This window comes from Oncorhynchus nerka, linkage group LG5, assembly GCF_034236695.1.
Source record: "Oncorhynchus nerka isolate Pitt River linkage group LG5, Oner_Uvic_2.0, whole genome shotgun sequence".
Classification (NCBI taxonomy): domain Eukaryota; kingdom Metazoa; phylum Chordata; class Actinopteri; order Salmoniformes; family Salmonidae; genus Oncorhynchus; species Oncorhynchus nerka.
In genome coordinates, this window is record NC_088400.1 from 34,446,996 (window position 1) to 34,462,990 (window position 15,995).

At 44.5% G+C, this 15,995-nt stretch overlaps 1 protein-coding gene across 1 annotated transcript; it reads left to right on the forward strand.

Annotated features, from left to right (window-relative positions):
• Positions 1–4,231: 4,231 nt before the first annotated feature.
• On the forward strand, positions 4,232–15,509 carry LOC115129362 (DAP3-binding cell death enhancer 1-like). Its single transcript, XM_029659617.2, has 11 exons — positions 4,232–4,457; positions 5,465–5,582; positions 10,667–10,766; positions 10,860–11,007; positions 11,171–11,386; positions 12,891–12,976; positions 13,072–13,290; positions 13,460–13,621; positions 13,781–13,873; positions 13,992–14,145; positions 14,292–15,509. The coding sequence occupies exons 1-11, from the start codon at positions 4,427–4,429 to the stop codon at positions 14,516–14,518; spliced, it is 1,554 nt and encodes a 517-aa protein (XP_029515477.2). The 5' UTR covers positions 4,232–4,426; the 3' UTR covers positions 14,519–15,509.
• The last annotated feature ends 486 nt before the right edge of the window (positions 15,510–15,995 follow it).

The following is a 15,995-nucleotide window of genomic DNA, read 5'->3' on the forward strand; positions in this document are numbered from 1 at the left end:
GTAATACCGTATGGAAATATATCCCAAATCTAGAAAATTAAATACTATCAAAACATTTAGACCAACCACAGCTGATTCCCGTTGTAGCTGAACACCTACACAGGTGTTAGTCTTTCAATTACATTACCATCTATTCAAAAGGGGACATCTTAGGAATAATGCTGTACCGCAATGTAAACATGGACCCAGACAGAGATAGAGAAGTGGCTGACAGAGGAAGAAGAGTGGCTGGGAGACGGAGAGGAGTATGTATGCGTGGTGGAAGAAGACTGAGAGGAAGATCAAAAGCTCTAGTCTCAGATGAGATTAGGGCCACTAATTTATCATGTAATAAATCATGGTCTATCAATGAGAGAGGCTGGTCTGAGAGTGCAGCCAAATCTGCAACGCTCAACAGTGGCATCTATTCTGGGAAATGTCTGGCAAAACAACAGGTAAGATGTGCATTCTGCATCTGACTGAACTGCACATTACAGAAGTACATTGAGCAAAGCCTCCAAACCTACTTGTGTGTAATTGTTTTTGTATTTCTGCTTAGGACCCAACAGTTACCTCCTACAGGCGGGAGAGGTAGGATTTTCACTGCTGTGCAGGAAACGGCAATTGTTGATATGGTCTTCAGAAACAATGGCATAAAACTCACAGAGATTCGGGACGAGTGTTGGCAGACAATGTAAGCATGACAAATATTTATAGAGTCCTGAAACAACATCAAGTCAGGATGAAGTAGTTGTACACTGTCCCCTTTGAGAGGAACTCTGAACAAGTCAAGCAACTCAGGAACCAATAAGTCCAGGTAAGATGACTATAAAATACAGAACTGGTTATGAACAAAACCAAACAGGGCAGAGGCACACCATGGCATGTTTTTAGGTATAATGTAAACCACCATAATAGCCTAACTTTTATGTTGCCTTGTGGATTTATTTTAGAGAGTCGTGGAGATTGAAGCCAGGCAAATACCACACATATTCGTCATTGCTGTTATACAAACCGCTAATTGGGCCGTACAACACCGAGCGTCTCATTTCATTCCTGGGTGAACTCTATGGAAGGGTTGTGCCAGGTGAGGACGGGGTTGCAGAATCGGCCAACGTTTGTAGTTGTATAGGACAACGTGGCATTTCACCACTCCCGTGCAGTCACAGAGTGGTTGCAGCCCATCCCAGGATGGTGTGACTTTTCCTCCCACCTTACTCTCCATTCCTCAACACCATAGAGGAATTATTTTCCTCATGGAGGTGGAAGGTTTATGACCACCATCCACATGATCAAATGTCCCTCCTGGACGCAATGAATGCTGGATGCCTGGACATATCTGCAGAATATTCTTTCCTAGGTGTATTGCCCAAGATGACATAAGATGTGATGTGGATGAGAACCTGTGGCCAAATGCATAAGACAGGGTTGACTAGTATTGCTACTGTATCTGTAGATGGTGTATAGACAAATTATTGTATTTTGGAATCACTCAATGACATAAAACATATTGCATCATGTCTGATACATTCCTTTAACATATACTGTAGTGAATTCTAAACAGTAGAGGTGTCATTCTTGTTTTGTAAAGAAAACATTGTGTAATGCTACCTGTTAGTGTTGTTTAAGTCATTGTTTTATGAGTGACAACGTGTGCTTGTTGGGTGACAACCTTTGCTAGTGTTATGGAAGAACGAGTTGATTTGAGACATGAATGACATGTTTTGGTAGTTTTAGGGCATTTTGAACGTGAAATGAACTGCTGTGCCAAGCTGAAAGTTAGTTAGGAGAACTGTGTGAAGAGTTTTGAAAAGTGACCTAAGTATTGAGAAATGGGTCCTAGCGATTGTAAAAAAAAAATATATATATATATATATATATAAAAACTGTAATTGTAGTGGGGCCCATGGGGCTGGGGATCAGACATGTCCAGTGTGAGAGAAGCAGGTTGAGGTTTTCAGGGTTAGAGTAGTGTAGAAGTTGTCATATGCTGAGTAGGTGAAGAAAGTAGAGGAAGATGTGTCAAAGGGGAGAGATCCCGAGAGGAGTGGTGTGAGTAGTAGATCTGTACCAGTACAGAGGGATAAACCAACAATTGATATACAGTACGAGTCAAAAGTTTGGAGACACATACTCATTCAAGGGTTTTTCCTTATTTCTACAATTGTCTACATTGTAGAATAATAGTGAAGACATCAAAACTATGAAATAACACATATGGAATGAAGTAGAAACCAAAAAAGTGTTAAACAAATCAAAATATATTTTAGATTCTCCAAAGTAGCCAACATTTGCACACTCTTAGCATTCTCTCAACCAGCTTCACCTGGAATGCTTTTCTAACAGTCTTCAAAGAGTTCCCACATATGCTGAGCACTGGTTGGCTGCTTTTCCTTCACTCTACGGTCTAACTCATCCCAAACCATCTCAATTGGGTTGAGGTCGGGTGATTGTGGAGGCCAGGTCATCTGATGCAGCACTTCATCACTCTCCTTCTTGGTCAAATAGCCCTTACACAGCCTGGATGTGTGTTGGGTCATTGTCCTGTTGAAAACAAAATGATAGTCCCACTAAGCGCAAACAAGATGGGATGGCACATCACTGTAGAATACTGTGGCAGCCATGCTGGTTAATTGTGCCTTGAATTCAAAATAAATCAAATACAGTGTCAACAACAAAGCACCCACACACCATCATACCTCATCCTCCATTCTTCACTGTGGAAACCAGACATGCGGAGATCATCCGTTCACCTACTCTGCGTCTCACAAAGACACGGCGTTTGGAACCAAAAATTAATTTGGACACATCAGACCAAAGGACAGATTTCCACTGGTTTAATGTCCATTTCTTGTGTTTCTTGGTCTCTTCTTCTTATTGGTGTCCTTTAGTAGTGGTTTCTTTGCAGCAATTCAACTACGAAGGCCTGATTCAAGCAGTCTCCACTGTACAGTAGATGTTGAGATGTGTCTGTTACTTGAACTCTGTGAAGCATTTATTTGGGCTGCAATTTCTGAGGCTGGTAACTCTAATGAACTTATCGTCTGCAGCAGAGGTAACTCTGGGTCTTCCTTTCCTGTGACGATTCTCGTGAGAGCCAGTTTTATCATAGCGCTTGATGGTTTTTGCGACTGCACTCGAAGAAACGTTCAAAGTTCTTGAAATGTTCTGCATTGACTGACCTTCATGTCTTAAAGTAATGATGGACTGTCGTTTCTCTTGCTTATTTATACTATTCTTGCCATAATATGGACATGGTCTTTTACCAAATAGGGCTATCTTCTGTATACCACCCCTACCTTGTCACAACACAACTGATTGGCTCAAATGCATTAAGAAGGATAAGAAATTCCACCAATTAACTTTTAACAAGGCACACCTGATAATTGAAATGCATTACAGCTGTGCAAAGCTGTCATCAAGGGAAAGGGTGGCTACTTCAAAGAATCTTAAAAATAAAATATATTGATTATATATTTGTTTAACACTTTTTTGGTTACTACATGATTTAATGTGTTATTTCATAGTTGTAATGTCTTCTCTATTATTCTACAATGTAGAAAATACTAAAAAACCTTTGAATAAGTAGGTGTGTCCAAACTTTTTTACAGGTATTGTATGTTTCAGTATGATTTGATTTTTATCATTCATAGCATTGGCTTTTCGACTGTACTGCAGGGATGGAACGTAAGTCGTCATAAATTGAGGTTGTGGTGGCAGCTGCAGAGAGGTATTTGGGTGTGCGAGACCTGACCTCAGAAGAGTTACAGGGTGTGATAAGTGGTGGTGTCACATCCTTTCAGGCTGTTGGCCTGAAATAGGACTAAACCGATTTAAATAGTGGAGTATGGTGTTATTATTATTTTTTGGGGGGGAGGGGTGTAGTGTTAAGATGGTAGGGTATTTTTATGTTGTATTTTTATGCAAAGGGAGTTATACTCCAGTCTAGTAGGTGGCAGTAATGCAACATTTTTGGGATACCAACCGCGGTTAAACCTTATCGAAGAAGAATTCGGTCGACGGCAATGTGAAGCCGCAAAGGACCTTCCCCCAACACTTTTTGATGTATTTATGTTTTATTAACATCAAATCAATACAAAAAGTACATGGGGAACACGGTTATATATAAAGAATATACAACTGACATTTGGGCTAGGGGGTACAATATCACATTTGACAAGGACCGGTGGATATACACACGTTCAAAAGTCTACCTTCCCGCAACACGTCACGTTGTGCTATTTCCGGGTGACGTTCCTTGCGGTGGCTTGCCTTCTTCCAAAATAACTCGTGACTGTTCCATGCTTTATTTTAGTATCTAGATTGCTACTGTACTCGCCCTGTGCTTATGGGGCGAGAATACTCCCGCAGTGAATTTTTAAATACACAAATGTAGGGCAAATATGTAGAAATATTAATCTTGAAATTAGCTTCAGGACAACGAAACATGTGGAGAGTACAAGGGTTTGTTGGAAGAGGTGAGCGAAATATAATTGACAATGTTCTGTTCAGTACCAACATTAGCTAGCTAACCTTGATTATGCACTCACGTCGAAGCTTGCTAAATGGGTCTATAAAAGTGTCATAATAATGTGTTAGATTTGCAATTGTCCAGCTCGTTAATATTTTATTTTGTCAAGACTACTATTATGCCCACCAGCTAGAATCATTGACAGGATTGATAGCAAGTTCTCTCATGTTCTACAACGGGAGCAGGTCATTCACAGTTTATGCCTTAACTAGGCCATACTAGTTTCTGTTCCACCATAGCTATAGTTCGTTTTTATGGGTGTTTTGATTAGCCACAGCCTCCACCCTGTCAACTCTGTTTTGGTTTCAGACAATTCGAGGTGTCTGCATAACATTGACTAGCTAAAAAAACAACATTGGCTAACTAGCTACCCACTGCTGTAACCTGTTTGGTGACACCTCCTTATGCTAAATGACTTAAATGTAAATGTTACTGTGGTTTATTTGAACATCATTATGACGAGAAAGACCTGATTTGCACAGACTAAACAAGTACTTCGAGCTCCTTTTATTATAATGCATATCACATATAAAGGACAATGCTTGTTCTCTGTGTTTGTAACGTGCAGAAATGTAGACAGTTTTAACAATTGGGGAAATTCCATGGTAACAGAATGATGCTGAGACTCAGATTGTTCACTTTGAAATGTATGCCAAACAAAAAACAATGATTGCAAAACTTTTACATCTGCACTCTTCAAGTAAATGTGTTTTAGTACAATTTTCAGTGGACATTTTTGTTAAACATAGTCCTTGTTAAGAGTTATCGGTTGTTTTAACTTTGCAATCATTGGTTTTTGTTTGACATTTTAAAGTGAAAAATCTGAGTCTCAGCAATATTCTGTCACTGTGGAATTGCCCAGTATCTTCCAGGCTATACCTGGCTGCTTTGCTGAATGAAGTCAACTTCTTCTATACACAATCACAAACCCATCTCGTACCCCTCTGCCACCAGTTTTGAGCCGGTGCCATGGCACAGCCCCCCTGCGCCTGTCTCCGAATCACCATGTGGAAGATGAGGTCATCAACACCTCCACCCTGCTCTCCACCGGCTGTCACTCTCCCAACAGCAGGTACCTCACCCCTTCATTCATTTTTTGTATTCCTTATAACTGGAACCTCCATCAGGAGTTAGCCAGCTAGCTAGCTACTAGTCTTTGTTAGCCACTGCTAGCGGTCTTAACATTTAACTCGGACACCAGCTAGCCTTAGCTCGGACAATACCAGCCAGTTTGCACAGTGCGATATCAACCCAGAGCATATCGGACTGCTTCTCTCTACCACATCACCGGATTCCTGCCGCCCTGGATCATTACACCGGATCATCGCAGCTAGCTAGCTGCAAATGAGTGGCTCAGTTTAGCTAACGCCTCTGTCCCGAAGCAGGCACCAGTTAGCTCTGAGCTAGCCTCGGGCTAGGCCCATATACCAGCTAATTCTAAGGCTACAATACCTATTTTGCCAATTGGCCTGGACCCTTTATTGTCGACACGGAGCCCCGCCAATCCATCATGACTGGTCTGCCGACGTAATCGCCGGATGTGTTCTCAACAGGCTATTCCGTTACGATGTTGACGAAGAACCATCTGCTAGCCCCAGCCCGCTAGCTTTCTGAACGCCGTGTCTCCCGCTTGCCTAGCGTAGTAGTGAGTACCAAACGGCTCCCTGACTCACCTATTGCTCATTGGACCCTATGATCACTCGGCTACACAGCTGATGCCCCCTGGACTGTTTCATTAACACGATACCTCGTTTTTTTTATCTGTCGGCCCCAGCCTCGAGCTCAGGTCCTGTATGTACCTAACTGACCTGCTCTGCCCATTCATCGCCATTTACCCATTGTTGTCTTAGCTCTCCCGATCAACACCTGTGACTGCTTTATACCTCTCTCTGTCAATATACCTTGTCTACTGCTGTCTCGGCTAGTTCTTATTGTTTTACTTCACTGTAGAGCCCTCTCCCAATCACCTTGCCTTAGATAGCTATTTTGTCCCACACATGCGGAGACCTCACCTGGCTTAACTGGTGCCTCCAGAGATGGATCCTCTCTCATCGTCACTCAATGCCTAGGTTTACCTCCACTGTACTCGCATCCTACCATACCCTTATCTGTACATTATGCCCTGAATCTATTCTACCATGGCCAGAAATCGACTCCTTTTATTCTCTGTTCCCAACGCACTAGACGACCAGTTCTTATAGCCTTTAGCTGTACCCTTATCCTACTCTTCCTCTGGTGATGTAGAGGTTAACCCAGGCCCTGTAGACCCCAGTACCACACCTATTCCCCAGGCGCTATCATTTGTTGACTTCTGTAACCGTAAAAGCCTTGGTTTCATGCATGTTAACATCAGAAGCCTCCTCCCTAAGTTTGTTTTATTCCATGCTTTAGCACACTCCACCAACACTGATGTCCTAGCCGTGTCTGAATCCTGGCTTAGGAAGGCCACCAAAAACCCTGAAATTTCCATCCCCAGCTACAACATTTTCCACCAAGATAGAACTGTGAAAGGGGGCGGAGTTAGTCTGCAGAGTTATGTCATGCTATCCAGGTCTGTGCCCAAACAGTTCGAGCTTCCACTTTTAAAAAGCCACCTTTCCAGAAATAAGTCTCTCACTGTTGCCGCCTGTTATAGACCCCCTTCAGCCTCCAGCTGTGCACTGGACCCCATATGTGAATTGATTGCCCCCCGTCTATCTTCAGAGTTTGTACTGTTAGGTGACCTAAACTGGGATATGCTTAACACCCCGGCCGTCCTACAATCTAAACTAGATGCCACTAGATGCCCTCAATCTCACAAATGATCAAGGAACCTACCAGGTACAACCCTAAATGCGTAAACACGGGCACCCTCATAGATATCATTCTGACCAACCTGCCCTCTAAATACACCTCTGTTGTCTTCAACCAGGATCTCAGCGATCACTGCCTCATTGCCTGGGTCCGCGGTCAAACGACCGGCCCTCGTCACTGTCAAGCGCTCCCTAAAACACTTCAGGCGTGCAGGCCTTTCTAATCAACCTGGCCTGGGTATCCTGGAAGGATATTGACCCCCTCCCGATGCCTGGTTATTCTTTAAGTGCTTTCCTCACCATCATAAATAAGCGTGCCCCAATCAAGAAGAACACTAAGAACAGATATAGCCCTTGGTTCACTCCAGACTTGACTGCCCTTGACCAGCACAAAAACATCCTGTGACGTACTGCATTAGCATTGAATAGCCCCCATGATAAGCAACTTTTCAGGGAAGTTGGGAACCAATATACACAGTCAGTTAGGAAAACTAAGGCTAGCTTTTTCAAACAGAATTTTCATCCTGTAGCACAAATTCCTAAAAGTTTTGGGACACTGTAAAGTCCATGGAGAATAAGAGCACCTCCTCCCAGCTGTCCACTGCACTGAGGTTCGGAAACACTGTCACCACCGATAAATCTACGATAATCGAGAATTTCAAGAAGCATTTTTCTACGGCTGGCTATGCTTTCCACCTGGCTACCCCCTACCCCATCAAACAGCTCTGCACCCTCCTCAGCAACTTGCCCAAGCCCCCCTACTTATCCTTCACCCAAATCCAGATAGCTGATGTTCTGAAAGAGATGCAAAATCTGTAACCCTACAAATCAGCTGGGCTAGACAATCTGGACCCTCTCTTTCTAAAATTATCCGCCGCAATTGTTGCAACCCCTATTACTAGCCTGTTCAACCTCTTTCGTATCGTCTGAGATCCCTAAAGATTGGAAAGCTGCCGCGGTCATCCCCCTCGTCAAAGGGCGAGACACTCTTGACCCAAAGTGTTACAGACCTATATTTATCCTGCCCTTTCTTTCTAAAGTCTTCGAAAGCCAAGTTAACAAACTTCGAATCCCACCGTATCTTCTCCGCTATGCAATCTGGTTTCCGGGCTGGTCATGGGTGCACCTCAGCCACGCTCAAGGTCCTAAACACTATCATAACCGCCATCGATAAAAGACTGTACTGTGCAGCCGTCTTCATTGACCTGGTCAAGGCTTTCGACTCTGTCAATCAACGCATTCTTATCGGCAGACACAACAGCCTTGGTTTCTCAAATGTCTGACTCGCCTGGTTCACCAATTACTTCTCGGATAGAGTTTGGCGTGTCAAATCGGAGGGCCTGTTGTCTGGACCTCTGGCAGTCTATGGGGGTGCCACAGGGTTCAATTCTCGGGCTGACTCTTCTTCTTTGTATATATCAATCATGTCGCTCTTGCTGCTGGTGATTCTCTGATCCACCTCTACGCAGACGACACCGTTCTGTATACTTCTGGCCCTTTGGACACTGTTAACAAACCCCCAGATGAGCTTCAGTGCCATACAACACACATTCCGTGGCTTCCAACTGCTCTTAAATGCTAGTAAAACTAAATGCACGCTCTTCAACCGATCGCTGCCCACACCCACCCACCCGACTACTATTCTGGACATTTCTGACTTAGAATATGTGGACAGCTACAAATACCTAGGTGTCTGGTTAGACTGTAAACTCTCCTTCCAGACTCACATTAAGCATCTCCAATCCAAAATAAAATCTATAATTGGCTTTTGGTTTCGCAACAAAGCCTTCTTCACTTATGCTGCTAAACATACCCTTGTAAAACTGACTATCCTACCGATCCTTGACTTCAGTGATGTCATTTACAATACAGACTACATTTAATTTGCTGAGTAGAGTGTTGGAGGCTATCTGTTTTGTCACCAAAGCCCCATATACTACCCACCACTGCGACCTATATGCTCTCGTTAGCTGGCCCTCGCTTCACATTCGTCGCCAAACCCACTGGCTCCAGGTCATCTATAAGTCTTTGTTAGGTAAAGCCCCGCCTTCTCAGCTAACTGGTCACCATAGCAACACCCACCCATAGCACGCGCTCCAACAGGTATATTTCACTGGTCATCCCCAAAGCCAACTCCTACTTTGGTTGCCTTTCCTTCCAGTTCTCTGCTGCCAATGACTGGAACGAATTGCAAAAATCACTGAAGCTGGAGTTTTATATCTCCCTCACTAACTTTAAGCATCAGCTGTCAGAGCAGCTTACCAATCACTGCACCCGTACACAGCCCATCTGTAAATAGCCCATCCAACTACCTCATCCCCATATTGTTATTTTTTTTGCTCTTTTGCACCCCAGTATCTCTACTTGCACATCATCATCTGCACATCTATCACTCCAGTGTTAATGCTAAATTGTAATTATTTCGCCACTATGGCCTATTTATTGCCTCCCTAAAGTTACTACATTTGCACACACTGTATATAGATTTTTCTATTGTGTCATTGACTGTACTCTTGTTTATTCCATGTGTAACTCTGTGTTGTTGTTTATGTTGCACTGCTTTGCTTTATCTTGGCCAGGTCACAGTTGTAAATGAGAACTTGTTCTCAACTGGCCTACCTGGTTAAATAAAGGTGGGAAAAAATAATCTCCTTCCCTTCACACCTCCATAGTGTTCCCCCTCCTGTGACGCGCTCTGCGGCCCTCTGCCAGCCTTGCAGCTGGTTGCATCATCCTGTGGCCCTGGCCTGTTTCCACGGTGCATATATTTGTATTTATTATGGATCCCCATTAGTTCCTGCCAAATCAGCAGCTACTCTTCCTGGGGTCCAGCAAAATTAAGGCAGTTATACAATTTTAAAAACATTACAATACATTCATAACTGATTTCACAACACACTGAGTGCCCTCAGGCCCCTACTCCACCACCACATATCTACAACACAAAATCCATGTGTACGTGTGTGTATGTTATCATGTGTGTGTATGCATGTGTCTGTACATATATTTGTGTTACTTCACAGTCCCTGCTGTTCCATAAGCTGTTTTTTAAATCTGATTCTACTTCCTGGTGTGCTGTAGGGGAAACGGAGATTACCACCCTCTCTCATTGAGGCGCCTGCCGTGATGGTTTAATACAGCAGAGTAACTAGGGGATGAGGAATCTGACATGTAACTAATAGATGCACACACACACACTACATATTCATGTTTTAAAATGTATGTCAATTGTGAAGTCTTGTCTGTAATGTCTTTTTTTCCGTTTTGTCCGACCCCGGTATGACAAGCTGGTCGCTAATGGGGATCCTAATAAATCAATCAAGTTTATGTACAACTTATTCACATCACATTGTTTCTCTCTTAGCTCTCAGAAAGGGGACGATGGAGACAAGAGGAGGAAGAGGACCTCTCAGTTCTGCTACGCTGGGCTCCCCCGCTACACTGCCTTGGATGCAGTTGGCTGGGTATTGGCTACTTTTCACGCATTTAAAATGCAAATATAAAGCACATGGCACACTTGTGGGGGGGAAACAATGACCTGTGATCTCTCTGTTAAGGGGGCAGCTGCGGTGCTGTTGATGCAGATCTGTAGGAGGATCCACTCTCAGTTCTCTGGGAGTGACCCCAACCAGAACCCCAACACAGGATGCCTGGCCATCCAGGGAACCCTGCAGAAGTGTGGCTACCGCGTCCTACTGGAGCGAAGTGAGTCCCGCCACACACAATGCAATTCATCCTGTAAAGGATATTGAGCCGTGACATTCAGACGAGGGAACTCTGAAGCTCATTTCTCTGCTCAATTTCAAAGCTTTCTGGTAGTACATGAATGCAGAATGAGTCTGATCTCCTTCCCACTGTGTTTGTCCAGTATCTCGCCGTGACGTGCTGCCCAGAGGGAGGAGTGTGCACTGTCTGCCCCAGAGACCGAGCCAGCAGGTCCCGAGCCAGCCCCAGAGCCAGGAGCACAGCAGTCCCAGGAGCAGCTACAGCAGCCCTGACCAGTTTCATGAAGACCATCTGACTGCTGACAGTCACCTCTCTGACCACAAGAGGGCAACTCTGAGTCACGGCTCCTCTGGAACGGGTCAGTCTCACATTCTACCTTTACATGTTAAGTGTTTGGTCAGGGTAACAATATTTATCTTATCTTACATCATGCTTTTCACAAATCCATGCCTACCAGACTACATGATAACACAACATAGTATTTTATTTTACCTTTATTTAACTAGGCAAGTCCGTTAAGAACAAATTCTTATTTTCAATGACGGCCTAGGAACAGTGGGTTAACTGCCTGTTCAGGGGCAGAACGACAGATTTGTACCATGTCAGCTGGGGGATTTGAACTTGCAACCTTTTGGTTACTAGTCCAACGCTCTACCCGGCTGCCCCATAGTAGAGGGCTGCATTCCCTTGGAATGACCGTGGGACCTGCAGGTCCCGACAGAGATCATTGCGGCGCGGTCTGCATTTCTCATGCTGCGTGCGGGGGCGATCAGGCAGACAACTTTGGGATGAATTTATATTTGGAGTCCCGCAGATCATTTGGAAACGGTCATGTTTTTGCTTTGTATGCGTTAGCCTGCCTATAGTATTACAAGCACCCCTGTCACATTATTCACACTTAAGTATTCGCTGCTTCAAGTTCAGTAGCTGGGCGCGCCAGGTCACGTGTGCCTATAGTATGTGGCGTCAATGACATAGAGTAGGCTGCCTATATATGGGCAGAGAATCATTTGGCGCTCATCTTTCAGAGGACAAACTTCAATATGATTAGGCTATAGTTCACGACAGGGTCTGGAAATAAATCAATATTGACAATGGAAAAAAGTGGAGGGCGCTCAACCATCGTGAGGGGAGGTGCAGTCGAGACGTGATCATCGTTGAAACGGATGTGCTACACGTGCATAACATGGAGAGAGTTGCACCTTTTTCCCTTATCAATAAATATTCATTAGCCGTTTGTCTTTGCCTGCAAATCGTTCCCCTCCTGAAAGGTAGGTTATATCCTATATACAAAAGGAAGCTCAAGTGTCCCCTCATCATTCAGGCTGCTTCAAGTTCATTAGCTGTATCTGAGCTAACCTCATGTGGTCTCACTTAAACTAGTAGGCTATATTCTATGTAGAGGGCAGCTATCTTTCCGAGGAAATTAACTTCTTAAATATGATTAGGCTGTAGTTTACTGCATTGCCTAGAAATGCATTTTGATCACCCATATTTGTCTGTCTGAAAATCGTCCCACTCCTCTAAAAGGTAGGCTATAACGCGTAGCTCAAAGCTGTCTGCAACTCTGCCCTCTTCAAAATACGTCTGGCATATTGCCTGATAGCCTAATAATGGGCCACACGAGAATCTGCTCATTTAACCTATTAGGTTATTTTTGCGCATTTCAAGTTTCCTATAGGCAGCGAAATTGCTGGAACCATGGCTGGCAAGCGAGTTGCATCACATACTTCTAAAGTAACATTGCGGTACTGCGGTTAGGTTCGGGACCAGTTCTTGCGGTAGCAGGTGAAAGTCGGACAGAAAGCCAGCGAGAGCGGGCGCAGAGGGGATGATTATTTTTGTATCTTTCCATGTTACAGAGGAGTCATCATTTTCAGAGTCCTCCCAGCCTGAAGACAACCACAGAACCAGAGATGGGGAACAGCCTGGGCAGCAGAATGACCAGGTGAGTTTTTAGGCTGATTCATTCCTCTGATGGTGAAGCTGCCGGTCTCCTGTTGATGACCTTTGACCCTGGCCTTTGCCCTCTGTGTTCCTCAGGACGCCCTGGCGGGGGCGACCCAGAACCTCCAACAGGTGGCCGACTCCAGTGTTCCTGTAGTCCTCAACATCATCGGTCTGAAGAGTGCTCAGACTGGGGACTATGAGGCAGCCTTCTCCTGTTTCCTGGCCTCAGCCAGACGGGGTTACAGCAAGGCCCAGTTCAACACTGGAGTCTGCTACGAGAAAGGCAGGGGTGTATGCAAAGACAAGGAGAAGGTAAGAAACACGCACTCAATCTCACATGCAGTCAAACTCACACGGGCACACAGTCACGTGCACATCCAAGCGCGCACACACACACACACACACACACACACAGTGAAACTCACACAATCAATTACACAATTCCTGTCTTGTGACTCCCCTCTTCATGTTCCCTGTACAGGCTCTTGATTTCTACAGCCAGGCAGCGACAGGGGGTCACAGTCAGGCTCAGTACCGCTGTGCCAAACTCCTCCTGAACAGCAGAGGGCAGCAGAGCACACAACAGGACCTCGATACAGCCATCAGCCTTCTGCAACAGGCTTCCTCAGCTGGGCTGAGAGAGGTGAGGAGTGAGGGAGTGTGTTGTATGTGTAGCGAGTGTGAGACGTTGCCTAAAAGAACATTGGTATTTTTCTAACAGTCTTTTTCTTTGAACTTTCTTGCATTCCTCTCCATTCTCTCTCTCTCTCTCTCTCTCTCTCTCTCTCTCTCTCTCTCTCAGGCTCAAGTGTACCTGGGGTCTCTGTTCTCGCAGGAGCCAGTCAGAGACGGCCTTAAGTCAGTGCACTACCTGAAGATGGCAGCGGACAGCGGAGTGAGTGACTTCCACTGCACTTAAACTATACAACTGTAATTATAGCCCACGGTCTCAATCATAACCTGGTCTCAGTTCAGTGTGATGTGATGATGTGTGTTTCTCTGTCTGTGTGTAGGACAGAGATGCCCTGCTGTTCCTGGGTCAGTGTTATGAGAGTGGGTTTGGGGTGACCCAGTGCTTCAGAACAGCAGTTGGTTTCTATCAGAGGGCAGCCCAGGCAGGAAACAGCCAGGCCAAGACGTTACTGGCGCCGCCCTTTGGACTGGAGGGTAAGGACACAGTCCAAGACACGCGCACAATTCAGATCGATACTTAAGCCTATTTGCACTGGTTCATGTTATTTACACATCTGAATTAAATACAGAAATGGCCTTAGTCCTATATTATAACCATCTTCTCTCTCTCTCTCTATAAGATGCCGTCCTGCGCCCTATCCGTTCTTCTCCATGTTTCTCCGTTGCTGACCGTCTGCGTGGAACTCTCTCCACCCTCACCTCCCCTGTCCCTCCCTCCAGTCACCCCACCCTCCCCCACTCCTGGAGCACAGGGAGTATGGGCCCCCCACCCATCCTGTCCTCCCTCCGCCCTCTCACCCCCAGCTCTGAGGGGAACGCCGTGAGGTGGACTATAGGAGCGGGATAGTTGGCACCACAATCATGAATACTATAATATATGCCTTTCAGCAGACATCTCTATCCAAAGCCACTTAGTCATATGTGCAAACATTTTACATACAGGTGGTCCTGGGAATCGAACCCACTATCCTTGCGTTGTAAGCACCATACTCAACCACATTGGTCCTCTGTAGTTCAGTTGGTAATCTATACCATAAGGTTGAAGAGGGATATCATGGTCAGATGTTTATCCTTACTGACACAACCCAGTATTTAATGTCCCTCTCAGCAGTTCTATCTAGATTTGTATATATGTGAGTATTTGACCACAGGTCAATTTGTTGAGGAATGTGTATAAGTACAGGAGATGCGATACATCTGAAAGGTAGACATGTCAAAGGTGTTGTATGGCTTTACCTGTTAGCCTACTTAAAGACACAGTCTGGGATCTTAAGCACTTAAACATTTGTATCATATTGTACGAATTGAAGAAGAAAAATGCTTGCAGGACAACATCATATGGATGACATTACACAATTTTCAGGGACCCATTTTGGCCTGTGAGCGCTACTTTTAAAAACTACTGGCTAAAATTCTACAAAAGCTCTGGAGCGTGACTAATAACTTTAGTATTGTTCCTACAAAATGTTCTCGTGGCACAATCTTGGCCAGTTTTTGTACAACAAGCTGCCCTATGGGTAGAAAGATGGTATTGTGATAAAATGTGTGCCTTACTAAGTCATTGTCAGTACAGGATCCCTTGGATTTACTTGACCCTTTATGTGACTATTCATCTTTCACTTCATTAGTTTGCTATTTCAGTTATGTCTTTGCATGTGTAAACTGTTCTTGTCTACCCATGGTATCCAGTGAGGCTGAAGAATGGGGAAAACAGAAATAACTTTTTGGTAGTGGTGGATAATGTAGGTCATGTATATTGTCTATGCATTAGAAGCACTACTGTTGTGGAACGCACAAGGTGTCTAACACCAATAACAAAATAAAGCTATTTTCTACCACTGGGCCTGTGTCACTGATATTAACAGGAAATGTATTGGAATATTTGTGAAATTGTACATTGTGTCGTAAACTATTAATTGACATTGTCTTTGTCATTGCACCAAGGAAAAAGGAGCTACAGGTCTATTGGACTATACTGTCATCTGTGTCTAGTTAGACAATCGCCTGTGGCACTGCAACAGTTGAAGGTCCTGTAGCTTTTTATGCCGGATTATGAATGTCTTATTGGAATCTGCTCACTCTTGAGGTGCTGGCTCTTGCTGAAATTATATGCACAAATCACTTCGATCAATCACTTTTTACATGGATGCCAAAATGGTACTCTATGCAAAAGAGTTGATCAATTGTCAGTGTTCCATTACATCACTATAAAAACCAAAATAGCAGATTTATGATGGTGCTCTGGCTCTGCGCACACAGCGTCCTGCATCCAGCGCTCTGATTGGGTCCTGGGCGCTTGGGAGGCAGTGGCGCAGAGAGATTAG